Source organism: Euprymna scolopes, chromosome 23 (assembly GCF_053919585.1).
Source record: "Euprymna scolopes isolate OS-2025 chromosome 23, ASM5391958v1, whole genome shotgun sequence".
NCBI lineage: Eukaryota > Metazoa > Mollusca > Cephalopoda > Sepiida > Sepiolidae > Euprymna > Euprymna scolopes.
The window spans coordinates 78,763,507-78,779,035 of record NC_136504.1 but is presented as its reverse complement, the minus strand read 5'-3'; the positions used below and the strand labels follow the sequence as shown (position 1 = coordinate 78,779,035).

Genomic DNA, 15,529 nt, shown 5'->3' with positions numbered 1-15,529 from the left:
TAAGTTACACATGACTTTAATTACTAAGTTACACATGACTTTAATTACTAAGTAACACATGACTTTAATTTTAAGTTATACATGACTTCAATTTTAAGTTTCACATGATTTTAATTACTAAGTTACACATGACTTTAATTTTAAGTTGTACATGATTTTAATTTTAAGTTACACATGACTTTAATTTTAAGTTACACATGACTTTAATTTTAAGTTACACATGACTTTAATTACTAAGTTACACATGACTTAAATTACTAAGTTACACAGGACTTTAATTACTAAATTACACAGGACTTTAATTACTAAGTTACACATGACTTTAATTACTAAGTTACACAGGACTTTAATTACTAAGTTACACATGACTTTAATTACTAAGTTACACAGGACTTTAATTTTAAGTTATACATGACTTTAATTTTAAGTTATACATGACTTTAATTTTAAGTTACACATGACTTTAATTTTACTTTTAAGTTACACATGACTTTACTTTTAAGTTACACATGACTTTACTTTTAAGTTACACATGACTTAAAGTACTAAGTTACACATGACTTTAATTACTAAGTTACACTTGACTTTAATTACTAAGTTACATATGACTTTAATTTTAAGTTACACATGACTTTTATTTTAAGTTACACATGACTTTATTTTTAAGTTACACATGACTTTAATTTTAAGTTACACATGACTTTACTTTTAAGTTGCACATGACTTTACTTTTAAGTTGCACATGACTTTACTGTAAAGTTACACATGACTTTACTTACTAAGTTACACATGGCTGTAATTTTAAGTTACACATGACTTTACTTTTAAGTCACACATGACTTTAATTACTAAGTTACACATGACTTTAATTACTAAGTTACACTTGACTTTAATTACTAAGTTACATATGACTTTAATTAATAAGTTACATATGACTTTAATTAATAAGTGACATATGACTTTAATTAATAAGCTACACATGACTCTAATTACTAAGCTATACATGACTTTAATTACTAAGTTATACATGACTTTAATTACTAAGTTACACATGACTTTAATTACTAAGTTACACATGACTTTAATTACTAAGTTACACATGACTTTAATTACTAAGTTACACATGACTTTACTTTTAAGTTACACATGACTTTAATTTTAAGTTACACATTACGTTTATTTTAAGCTACACATGACTTTAATTACTAAGTTACACAGGACTTTAATTACTAAGTTACACATGACTTTAAATACTAAGTTACACATGACTTTAATTACTAAGTTACACATGACTTTAATTTTAAGTCACACATGACTTTAATTATTAAGTTACACATGACTTTAATTACTAAGTTACACATGACTTAAATTACTAAGCAACACATGACCTTAATTTTAGGTTATACATGACTTCAATTTTAAGTTTCACATGATTTTAATTAAAAAGTTACACATGACTTTAATTTTAAGTTACACATGACTTTAATTACTAAGCTATACATGACTTTAATTACTAAGTTATACATGGCTTTAATTACTAAGTTACACATGACTTTAATTACTAAGTTACACATGACTTTAATTACTAAGTTACACATGACTTTAATTACTAAGTTACACATGACTTTACTTTTAAGTTACACATGACTATAATTTTAAGTTACACATGACTTTAATTTTAAGTTACACATGACGTTAATTATAAGCTACACATGACTTTAATTACTAAGTTACACAGGACTTTAATTACTAAGTTACACATGACTTAATTACTAAGTTACACATGACTTTAATTACTAAGTTACAGATGACTTTAATTTTAAGTTACACATGACGTTAATTTTAAGCTACACATGACTTTAATTACTAAGTTACACATGACTTTAATTACTAAGTTACACATGACTTTAATTTGAAGTTATACATGACTTTAATTTTAAGTTATACATGACTTTAAATTTAAGTTACACATGACTTTACTTTTAAGTTACACATGACTTTAATTACTAAGTTACACATGACTTAAATTACTAAGTTACACATGACTTAAATTACTAAGTTACACAGGACTTTAATTACTAAGTTACACAGGACTTTAATTACTAAGTTACACTTGACTTTAATTACTAAGTTACATATGACTTTAATTAATAAGTTACATATGACTTTAATTAATAAGTTACATATGACTTTACTTTTAAGTTACACAATACTTTACTTTTAAGTTACACATGACTTTACTTTTAAGTTACACATGACTTTAATTTTAAGTTACACATGACTTAAATTACTAAGTTACACATGACTTTAATTACTAAGTTACACTTGACTTTAATTACTAAGTTACATATGACTTTAATTTTAAGTTACACATGACTTTAAGTTTAAGTTACACATGACTTTACTTTTAAGTTACACATGACTTTACTTTTAAGTTACACATGACTTTACTTTTAAGTTACACATGACTTTAATATTAAGTTACACATGACTTAACTCTTAAGTCACACATGACTTTAATTACTAAGTTACACATGACTTTAATTACTAAGTTACACTTGACTTTAATTACTAAGTTACATATGACTTTAATTACTAAGTTACATATGACTTTAATTAATAAGTTACATATGACTTCAATTACTAAGCTATACATGACTTAAATGACTAAGTTACACATGACTTTAATTACTAAGCTATACAGGACTTTAATTACTAAGTTACACATGACTTTACTTTTAGGTTACACATGACTTTACTTTTAAGTTACACATGACTTTACTTTTAAGTTACACATGACTTTAATTTTAAGTTACACATGACATTAATTTTAAGTTACACATGACTTTAATTTTAAGTTACACATGACTTTAATTTTAAGTTACACATAACGTTTATTTTAAGCTACACATGACTTTAATTACTAAGTTACACAAGACTTTAATTACTAAGTTACACATGACTTTAATTACTAAGTTACACAGGACTTTAATTACTAAGTTACACATGACTTTACTTTTAAGTTACACATGACTTTAATTTTAAGTTACACATGACGTTAATTTTAAGCTACACATTACTTTAATTACTAAGTTACACAGGACTTTAATTTTAAGTCACACATGACTTTAATTACTAAGTTACACATGACTTTAATTACTAAGTTACACATGACTTAAATTACTAAGTTACACATGACTTTAATTACTAAGTAACACATGACTTTACTTTTAAGTTATACATGACTTCAATTTTAAGTTTCACATGATTTTAATTAATAAGTTACACATGACTTTAATTTTAAGTTACACATGACTTTAATTACTAAGCTATACATGACTTTAATTACTAAGTTACACATGACTTTAATGACTAAGTTACACATGACTTTAATTACTAAGTTACATATGACTTTAATTACTAAGTTACACATGACTTTAATTACTAAGTTACACATGACTTTACTTTTAAGTTACACATGACTTTAATTTTAAGTTACACATGACTTTAATTTTAAGTTACACATGACGTGAATTATAAGCTACACATGACTTTAATTACTAAGTTACACAGGACTTTAATTACTAAGTTACACATGACTTTAATTACTAAGTTACACAGGACTTTAATTACTAAGTTACACATGACTTTAATTACTAAGTTACACATGACTTTAATTACTCAGTTACACAGGACTTTAATTATTAAGTTACACATGACTTTAATTTTAAGTCACACATGACTTTAATTACTAAGTTACACATGACTTTAATTACTAAGTTACACATGACTTAAATTACTAAGTTACACATGACTTTAATTACTAAGTAACACATGACTTTAATTTTAAGTTATACATGACTTCAATTTTAAGTTTCACATGATTTTAATTACTAAGTTACACATGACTTTAATTTTAAGTTATACATGACTTTAATTTTAAGTTACACATGACTTTAATTTTAAGTTACACAGGACTTTAATTTTAAGTTACACATGACTTTAATTACTAAGTTACACATGACTTAAATTACTAAGTTACACAGGACTTTAATTACTAAGTTACACAGGACTTTAATTACTAAGTTACACAGGACTTTAATTACTAAGTTACACAGGACTTTAATTACTAAGTTATACATGATTTTAATTACTAAGTTACACATGACTTTAATTTTAAGTTATACATGACTTTAATTTTTAGTTACACATGACTTTACTTTTAAGTTACACATGACTTTAATTTTAAGTTACACATGACTTTAATTACTAAGTTACACATTACTTTAATTACTAAGTTACACTTGACTTTAATTACTAAGTTACATATGACTTTAATTTTAAGTTACACATGACTTTAATTTTAAGTTACACATGACTTTACTTTTAAGTCACACATGACTTTAATTACTAAGTTACACTTGACTTTAATTACTAAGTTACATATGACTTTAATTAATAAGTTACATATGACTTTAATTAATAAGTGACATATGACTTTAATTAATAAGTGACATATGACTTTAATTAATAAGTTACACATGACTTTAATTACTAAGCTATACATGACTTTAATTACTAAGTTATACATGACTTTAATTACTAAGTTACACATGACTTAAATTACTAAGTTACACATGACTTTAATTACTAAGTTACACATGACTTTAATTACTAAGTTACACATGACTTTACTTTTAAGTTACACATGACTTTAATTTTAAGTTACACATGACGTTAATTTTAAGCTACACATGACTTTAATTACTAAGTTACACAGGACTTTAATTACTAAGTTACACATGACTTTAATTACTAAGTTACACAGGACTTTAATTACTAAGTTACACATGACTTTAATTTTAAGTCAAACAGGACTTTAATTACTAAGTTACACAGGACTTTAATTACTAAGTTACACAGGACTTTAATTACTAAGTTACACAGGACTTTAATTACTTAGTTACACATGACTTTAATTACTAAGTTACACAGGACTTTAATTACTAAGTTATACATGATTTTAATTACTAAGTTACACATGACTTTAATTACTAAGTTACACAGGACTTTAATTACTAAGTGACACATGACTTTAATTACTAAATTATACATGACTTTAATTACTAAGTTATACATAACTTTAATTACTAAGTTATACATGACTTTAATTTTAAGTTACACATGACTTTAATTTTAAGTTACCCATGACTTTTATTTTAAGTTACACATGACTTTAATTTTAAGTTACACATGACTTAAATTACTAAGTTACACATGACTTTAATTACTAAGTTACACATGACTTTAATTTTAAGTTAAAAATGCATCAGTTTTAAAATAATTTTTAAATTAGATTTTTTTTAAAATTTTTTTCTTTTTTCATCAAACATTGTTAAATCATTTTTCTTTGAACTGTATATTTGTTACATAGTTGCTGGCTCTGTCATTTAAATGCTCAACCCAGTACACATACACAAATTGACGATGCACATGCCAAGTTAATGTCGCGTCAGCATTTAATCCATGGCATGAGCGTGAGGAGAAGAAAAAGACGTGTGATTTGGATGGTACACTTGACAAACATACACGTCTCCAACTCCTACTCTTTCAAAAGTGAACCGACCGACCTCTGGGTGTCAGGGAGAATTACTGCAACACAACAGAAGATTGTACCTATTTACTATGCCTCCCCACGGGACAGAGTTAGACACCAGGGTCGTTTTTTTAACGTGGAGAAAAGGTACAAAAATAAAAATTGTCTCAGTCGTGAAGGATTTCTCCTCCACCGAAAGAGAACAAGAAATTTAAGTGCAGCATCTGAAGAACAGAACTACACTTTGATCGTGACTAAAAGGCCAAGCATATTGTAGCTAAAAACAAAGAACCGACAGAAAAGAGAATGAATGGGAGAACATATTGTGTCGTGTTGTAACTATGTGTCTGTGACTTGTGTGTGTGAAAATGAATGAAATAAATAACTTTTTTTTTCGCATAAAATGTTTATCTCAAAGTTTTATTTTCTTTGCAAATCTCTAAATACAACGTTTGGTTCATTTTAAAAGTAATAACATTGTTACAAATTTTCTTATCCTTATAAGAAAATAAAAAAAAAAATTTTTTAATGAACTTTTAGTCAAAAAGTCTAAAATTTTAGTATTTTTTTTAGTTTTTAAATTTGTTAAATAATTTTTACATGAGTTTATTTTACAGTTAGTAAAATTTTCCATAGTATTATTTGGAGATATCTTTAGTTTTCGGTATAGGGTTCAATAAAATTAGTAAATGTTTAGCTTCGATCGTGACCTAAAGATAAGAGTTTTAACTTTCTCATTTCTTTCAAAAAATTTTAACAAATTCATTCAATTCAAGTTTATTATTTGTGCCAGTAAGTTTGTATTTTTTGCATATTTTTTTTTTTAAATAATGTTTATTCTTATTCAAAAGTATGTCAAAAAACAGCCATATTTGCATAAAAAAAACATATAAAAAATTGTTTATATATTTATTTCCAAATAGTTTTGAATTTTTTGTATTAACAAGTTTTATAATACTTACAAAATTCGTTAATTAATCAATTTTTGGTATTTATGCAAAATACGAACCATGCTGAAATAACATTATTATTTAGAAACCCATTCTTAACTAAGTTATCCAAGAGATTTTTCTATAAGTTTAATTTAAAAAGAAATTTTTTTGCAGTATCAACTTTGTATTATGTTTGAATTAAAATCGTTTTCATTTTTAAAAATTATTTATTGTTCACTTTCATTAAAAATTATTTATTGTTCACTTTCATTAAAAATTATTTATTGTTCACTTTCATTAAATATTATTTATTGTTCACTTTCATTAAAAATTATTTATTGTTCACTTTCATTAAAAATTATTTATTGTTCACTTTCATTAAAAATTATTTATTGTTCACTTTCATTAAAAATTATTTATTGTTCACTTTCATTAAAAATTATTTATTGTTCACTTTCATTAAAAATTATTTATTGTTCACTTTCATTAAAAATTATTTATCATTTGATTTTAATTAGTTTGTTTATTCCCTGTTTTCACAATTCAGTTTTTGCATTTAATTGTCTACTACTTCAAGCATACATAATTTTACATTCCTGTTTTTATTTTTTAAATTTATATATTAAGTAAAGTTCAGTTCTAGTATAAATCGAATCATGTGCATTTATTTTCTTCTTTTTAGATGCAATTTTTTAAGTAAATAATAAACGAATTTTAATCTTTAAAATCCATGAAACAACAAAATGTTTATTTACAAAATGTTGTTTCATAGAAATAACACACAATTTGCTCTTTTAAATTAAATTAATGCTGAGTAAGTTCAGTTTCAGTATCAATCGTGTTCCTTATTTTTCTCTTTTTAAATACAGTTTTTTAAATTTTCTCATGCTTTTTGTAAAAAGCTCTCATTCATTTTTTTTTTTTTACATGGGAGTCACCACTTATCAAGGCCCGAAGGCCACTCAGGGATAAGGGTTATTGCGTGTACAGTAATCAATGAGATAGTATTATAGTAATCATTAGTATTGGGGGTTTTGATAGAGTGTCTTACTTAAGGGGGCGGTTTGTCAGGAGTTTGTTTATGTTGGACTTGAAGACGTCCAAGTTGTAGTCAGGTGGGAAACAGGCAAGCGGCAGAGAGTTCCACTGGCGTGCAGTACTAAGAAAAAAGCTTTGCTCATGGAATCTACGTTTGGATTTAGGCACAGATAAAGAGTGGGGAAAATTATTGACAGTAGTTTCAGCCAGACGGGTGTTTCTCGTGAAAGATTGGCGAGGGGGGACGAGGGATTGGAGCTTAAACGAGCACCTGCCATCGAAATAACGATAAAACAAAGACAGGCTCGCAACATCTCTTCTGTGGGAGAGAGGTTGCAGGGAAGAGAAAAGGGCATCCCCCACTAAACCATGAAGTCTATTTTGTATTCTGTTAAGGCAGGATAGGCTGTTTTTAGCAGCTCCTGACCAGATGTGGCAGCAGTACTCCATACTTGGACGTACTTGGCTTTTATACAGATAGAGAATTGCATCAGTAGTGAGATATCTTCTGGAGTGGTAGAAGGATCCCACCATTTTCCCAGCGTCCCTGGCAACAGATTTGATGTACGTGTTCCATTTCAGATCAGGAGTAAAAGTCAAACCCAGAAGCTTGTCAAAACATGGAGCTTCTCCAAGACGAGAGCCATCCATTTCAATTGATGCCAGATGGGGGATCAGAGTGTTGATGATGTAAAGATAGAAGCTTGGTTTTGTATGCATTAAAAGTGACCAGCCACCTCTTCCGCCATTGTAACACGTGCTCAAGATCAGAGGAGAGAGAATTAGAGAGAACTTTGTCATTTACAGCCTTTGATGTGTTGCCATAGATGGTCGTGTCATCAGCATAGATGTCAACGAATGATTTAGGTATGTGTTTTGGGAGATCATTGATGTAGATCAGGAAGAGAGTTCGGCCCAGGATGAACCCCTGGGGGACTCCAGCATTAATACTGTGGGCCTCTGATTTCTGCCCATCAACCACTACTCTTATGAACTTATCAGAGAGAAATGATTTAATGATTGAGAAAACATTTCCAGTAATACCGTAGCTGGAAATCTTGTGAAGTAGGCCCTTATGCCATACCTTATCGAAGGCCTTTGATATGTCAAGAGCAATTGCCCTGGAAAGGAAACCTTTGTTCAAGAGATTCACTAATCTTATGTGATATAACCGTTAGCACATCTGATCTTGCAGAGCGGAAACCATATTGCATGTCACTAAGAAGGTTGTTTCTGTTGAGGTGGTTGACTACTTCTTTATTTAATATGGATTCCAACAACTTACTCATGACACACAGAAGACTTATTGGTCTGTACTGAGAGGGAGATGACTTTTCACCTGAATTCTTAAATACAGGGCATACTGATGAGGTTTTCCAGGGTGTTGGAAAGCACTTCTCCTTAAGGCAACGCTTCAACAGTTTTGTAAGTATGGGGGCAAGTTCTGGTTGTAGCTTTTTCAGCACTATAACTGGAATGCCATCAGGGCCAGTTGCTTTACTGGAATCAAGGTTCTTGATTAGCTTGGTGACCTCACGCATAGATATTTGTATGTTGCATAGCGTGTTGTCTGTTATAGGAGGAAATACAGAGAGTTGATGGTCATTATCGCATAGGGTAGAATTAGCTGCAAAGTTCTTTGCAAATAGTTTGGCCTTGTCTGATGCTGACGAGATGACCTCAGGTCCATTGATGATAGTTGGGATAGAATGCACACTTCTGTTCAAGATCCTGTTTGCTATTTGCCAGAACTGGTGGGAACCAAGCCACTGCTCAGCTACTTTGGATTTAACAGACTGAGCATATAGCTCTCTTGCATGTTTTATTACTCTTTTACAGTGGTTGCTGGCAGTCCTGAAAGCAGCTTTAGTCTCAGTACATCTATTACGTTGGTAGCTATGGAAAAAGTGATTTCTGTGCGCGATGGCAGCAGCACATTCAGGGGAGAACTATGGCTAGCTGTTAGGTTTTTGTTGGAATTTTTTGGATGGTATGAATCGGTCTATGCCTATAATTAACCATTCGGTCAGGCCTGATACTATAGAGGACACATTCTTTTTAAACATGGAATGCAGAGGTAGGTCAGATATGAATGTACGGAAGCTATCCCAGTCAGCCATAGAGTATCGATATACAGTACGGTGGAGAGGTACGTCTGAAGACTTATTACATTTCATTTTTATCTTAACTGCTACAACAGAGTGGTCAGAGGATCCCAGAGGAGATAGAACGGAACATGGACACAGTTCAGGGGAAGTTGTGAGGAAAATGTCTAGAAGGCTTGCATATTGACTGGGTGTATCGGACACACGGGTAGGTTCGTGAACAATCTGAGTGAGGTCATAGGCAATGGCAAAATCATGACAAAACCTCTCCTCGTCATCGGTTTTATTTGAGTGGGTCAGCCATTCCACATTATGGACATTATCAACAGTCTGACTGTTCGACAGACCTTGCTTGCTTGCTGAAGTAGACTTCAGGCATGACGTCATTTTCAGTGGATAAGCCTTTTATTTATATCGGTTGTGGCTAAGTATACCCTTAAGATGACTATGGAAACCAAAACTTATGAAGAATTTTTGGTAAAAGATTTAGTATGGGCGTTGTGGGTTTTTTAGTCATAATTTGGTAAAGAAATCGCTATCATTTCAATGTATTCTTTCTGATTCGGCATTTTCTTTATTCAATGTTTCTTAAGTTTCTCTTCAGACTAGAAAGGGAGACAAGAAATACGGAAAGTATGGTTTTAGTAATGTTCTGGAGGGATCCTTTATTTTATTTGGGTGGCTTTAGTAGTGCTCTAAGCGTGAACAATGATATATTTTAATACGATAGCGTGTGTGTTATTTTCTGTGTCACGCTTACATTCATGTCGTTTAATTGTTCTTCCATTTCTTGTTATAAATAATTTTACCAAGAATTCTTCATAAGTTTTTGTTTTGGTTTCAATTATAGCTGATGGCACTTAAGTCATCTATTTTTTTTTATAAATAATTTTATCAAAATTTTTTCATAAGTTTTGGTTTCGATTATGGCTGAAGGATCTCAAGTTATATATATATATATATATATATATATATATATATATATATATATATATATATATATAAATATATATATATATTCATAAATTTTTATTTCGATTTCGATTCAAGCTAATGAACCCAAGTCATATGGATATATTTTTTTTTTTTGAAGTCGCAACTTCATAATATAAAAAAATCTATAGAACATTAACTCCATAATAATATATACGAAATCTGCAAGAATTGAAATATCATATTTAAGCATAATTTACGACTAAGCTTTGCCGGGCATTCGTGCTAGATTAGATAAATATTTTTGCAGTTTTAACAAAAAAGCTACAATAATATGAGAGCGTCTCCATTTACACTGAACATCTACAAAATGCCAACATCAATATATTACATAGGAATGAGTCCCCTGTGGAATTTCCACAGGTCCCGCTAGTGTAAGATTACAGTATTAAATTTGATAAGTAGTATATTAGTAATAAAAAAAGTGCTCAACATTCTAGATAGAGAAGGTGTGTTTAGATGCAGCGTTACTCAGAGAAAAACTCTCTCTATTATTTGTTAACCCGGTGTTGCTCAGGAGTCATAATAGTAACATTGTATTTGGTAAGTAGTATAAGTTAATCCAAAGTGCTCAACATCCTAGATAGAGAAGGCGCTTACACAGTGTTGCCTGTGAGTCATCAATATCCTAGATTGAGCAATCCTACATAAGACAGGTTACACAGGAGAAAACATTTTTACTGTATTTTTTTAATACTATTGTATCGTAGAAAAAGTAATTTGCTCAATATCTTAGAACAGGTGTGTGTGCTGTGCAATGACACAGTAGTATATGTGCAATATGGTGTATGCTTGATGGAGAAAGGGAAGACAAGAAAATCAGCGTTGTCCAGGAATACATTAAAATAAATATAGATTTCATCATAAGAAACATAATAAATTTGGAGTTGCCCGGCACTAAATTAAAGCAAGTATAGAGTTCATTATATTTTTTGACGACGGGAGGGGGGTGAGAGAAACTCGGTGTTTTTTCTGAAAGTTGAAAGTAATAACTTTAAAACTAAAAGCTCAAGTGAATAACTTACATTATTATTAATATTTTCAAAAACAAGCGATAAGGGAGCAGGGTATGAGGAGGTGAAAGAAGGAGTGGGGGAAAGGGATTTGAAAAAAAAAAAAAAAAAAAAGAACTCCATCGCTCTACACTCCCCCCCCCCCCAATGTAAACAGAATTTTTGTGAAAAATTAAACAGTTCTTCTGCTCGGTGTATGTCGGCGCGTTACTTACGAAAAAACAGTAAAATTAAACTGCAGAAACACCTGTTAAATATTGTACGAGTTTTATAATTGACCCCCCCCCCTCAAAAAAAAATTAAAAAACGAAAAATAAAAATGCTTTTGTAGACAGACCGCTCGTGAAAACTTATTTTTTTAAGTCAATTAAAAAAGCATCAAAAACTGCGTAACACAGAAAAATGAACCCCATTTTGTTTTTTAAAACTTTCCTGTTATTTTAAATGTCTGCTAAAAAATTCTTCTGCGATGTGATAAGTCACCTTACTACACGCGTCCATGCGCGAACGCATCATAAGAATAGCATAAACGATGGCGATGAGACTCATGAGTTGGCACAAAATAGTGCGAGGGTTCAGGGGTTAATACCATGCAAACGGTAAATTTACGATGGTTTGAATATCAGATTCGTTGTCAGCGACCCCGAAAACCTATAAAAAAAAAAAAAAATTATTGGTCGGTGTTCTGTTGTAGTTAAAGTAAACTCATTAAATTTTTCTGCTGATCGCCATGGAACTCAACGCCCAATGATTACCAGAAAGGCTATCATTAAAGTTATAAAATTTAAATAAAATTCAAGTTTCTGTAACGGATCTTTTGTGTTTATATATTTTATTCATGATAATTCACAAAACCGAATGATGATGAATTGTAATTCGTTGCTATGACAACAACGGATGCCATGATTTTAAACTGTTTTTGCTTGTTTTTTTTTTTGTTTTTTTTTTTTATGAAACATTAAATGGAATATATTTTCCATAATAGTAAAATAAAAGTTTCGTTCATAAAACATTTGATTTAAAATGTTTAATTCGATAAAAAAAAAAAAATTTAAAAAAAAAAAAAACGTGGTGAATTATAAATTGAAAGTAGACATTTTTCAATTTTACACTAAACTTTGTTTAGTTCAATTAAAATTATTTATTTGGTAAATATCCAGATACGCTACAGCGCTACACAACAGAACACCGACCACTCTAATTTTTTTTTCTTTTTTTTTTTTTTTTGTAGGTAATTGAGGTCGCTGACAACGAATCTGATAGTCAAACTTGGTGCAAATTTACCGTTTGCATGGTATTAACCCCTGAACCCACGAACTACTTTCCACCATTTTGCAGATTCCGTTTACGTTACGCGCGTGCGTTGTAGCATAAAAAACGGCTTCAACAAGCAAACTGCCTTCTCACATGGCGTACAAATCTTCCGCGGAAAATTTGAAATTAGATGAAAAAGAAATAAAGCAAGAAAAGAAAAGCACACCAAGATTTTACTGTTTACATTAGGGGCGCGAGCGGGGAGGGGGGTAAATGTCGGTGCGTTACTGCGTTACTTACGGAAAAACGATTAACTAAACTGCAACAGAAGCACCTATTAAGTTCTATAATTGAATCACCCTTCCGCAAAAAAAAAGAACGAAACACACAAAGATGTTTGGTGCTTTTGTTTTTGTAAACCGCATTAAAAACTACGTGAGACAAAAAAAAAAAAAGGTCCCTCAATTTGATGTACTTTTCTTTAATTGTCATTTTAGTCATTAAAAAACGTCAGTCCGTAATTTTTTGATTGATACGTCATGTGAGAAGGCAGTTTGCTAGGTGATTGAAGCAAGCCGTCGTTTATGCTGCAGCAGCACGCGCGTAGCTCAAACGGAAGCTGCAAAATGGTGGAAAGCAGTTCGTGGGTTCAGGGGTTAATACCATGCAAACGGTAAATTTGCCCCAAGTTTGCCTATCAGATTCGTTGGCAGCGACCTCAATTACCTATAATAACAAATTAAATTGGGGGTTTGTATTACTGTACACATAGATTCGAAAAAGTTGTCAAAAAACAAATATATAACAAATAAATGTTATCAAAGGCAAGATAAGTTACTTTTCTACCAAACTGGATATAATTTTCGTGCTTTTATTCAATTTAACATATTTATTCAGCTCGAAAAACATGCAGTGTTTACCGATGTATTGGAAAATTAAAAATGGTGGCCGACTCTCTCTTAAACATGGTAAGTTCGGGAAAAGGTGTTATAAATAATAAACTAGACAAAATACTGTTAGAAATTCGCTCAATATATATTACCGTGACATAGGTTGACATATATTCGGTGTTTTTGAATAGTATTTTGTCTAGTTTATTATTTATAACACCTTTTCTCGAACTTACCGTGTTTAAGAGAGAGTCGGCCGCCATTTTAATTGTCCAATACATCGGTAAACATACTGCACTGGCACTGCATGTTTTTCGAGCTGAATAAATATGTTCACAAAAAATATATCCAGTTTGGTAGAAAAGTAACTTATCTTACCTTTGATAACATTTATTTGTTATATATTTGTTTTTTGACAACTTTTTCGAATCTATGTGTACAGTAATACAAACCCTCAAAAGCAATAAAAATCACCCAACTTTACCCAATTTCCATCGTTGCCAGTGGACGGATTCGATCTTCGGCCTTTGGCCATACTTTCTTCTTTTTTTCCCTTAATGTCTGTTTCGTTTGAATTACCCAACAAAATCCTTTTTATGATGAAATTTTGCTCACGCAGGTAGAAAAAACTACGCAGATAAAAATTCCTTCGCTTGTCGTTCATAAAAAAAAAAAAAACATTTGTTCCTTTGCAGGATATTTTAACACAAACATGACGTCACACAGACGCGCATGTTCAATCATGTAGCCAATGCTTGGCGACTTGAGAATTTAGTTTAACGATCAGAACCTAAGTATTTCACTTTAACAATCTTATGTTGAAATGTCACGCTTAGAACAGAACGCGAGAAAAGTTCTGTATAAGAATTAAAAACTGTTGTATGTTCTTGTTTTTGTTATTTATTACTAATAAAGAAGCATTTTCCTTTAAAATCCAGTTAGTATTTATGCATGTAAAATTGAGAAAAGTACGATAAAAATGTGTCCACCTTATATGAAGAAGTAAAAGCCCCCCCAAAAAAGAAAATGGCCATCAAATTTGATCTGATGTCATGTTTATCTAAAATAGAAAGTGGAAATATTCATTTTTTTATTAATATTTATTAATAAAAAATATAAATTAATAATATTTTACAAAAAACAACAACATATAGCCATTTTTAATTTTTATACAGAATTTTTCTTAACGTCGTCTCTGATCGCGACTTTTAAAAATTACCTCAAATTTTTATTTATTGATACTCAAGTGAAATATGTCAGTTCAAACTAAAATAACAGAAAAACTTATGAATATACTTACTTATTTGGAAAAATATTAGTGTTCACCAAAACTTACAGAAAATAAGTGAGTAAAAGTGTAATAAAAAAATTAATTTACTATTACAAGTTCATAAACTCCGAACAAGTCAGCATGTTATCTTGATTTTAGAAAAAGGGAGATAGTTTTCTACAACATGCTAGCTTTGAACTTCATGAACTCCAAATAGTAAATTAATTTTATTTTTTTATCAAAATTAATCGTCACAAATAAACACCATTTTTCTGAATTTTTGAGATAAGGATAGGTTATTCGTATTATTGGGATTCTTCGAACTACTGTTCTCATCTTGAGTGTCATTTTCACAACGTTTTAGTTGATGTTAACTACAACCTTCTTCAGGTGTATCTTGTCTAACTCAGAAATCTGTCTGCCAAACTAGAGAATCTG

General features: G+C 30.2%; 1 protein-coding gene across 1 annotated transcript in view; it reads right to left on the bottom strand.

Annotated features, from left to right (window-relative positions):
* Positions 1-14,543, bottom strand: part of LOC145246031 (uncharacterized) — a 79,425-nt gene extending 64,882 nt beyond the window's left edge. Inside the window, exon 1 of the mRNA XM_080107858.1 lies at positions 14,306-14,543. Within this exon, the coding sequence (XP_079963984.1) occupies positions 14,306-14,485 (180 nt within the window). The 5' untranslated portion in view covers positions 14,486-14,543. The remainder of the gene's footprint in view (positions 1-14,305) is intronic.
* Positions 14,544-15,529: the final 986 nt, after the last annotated feature.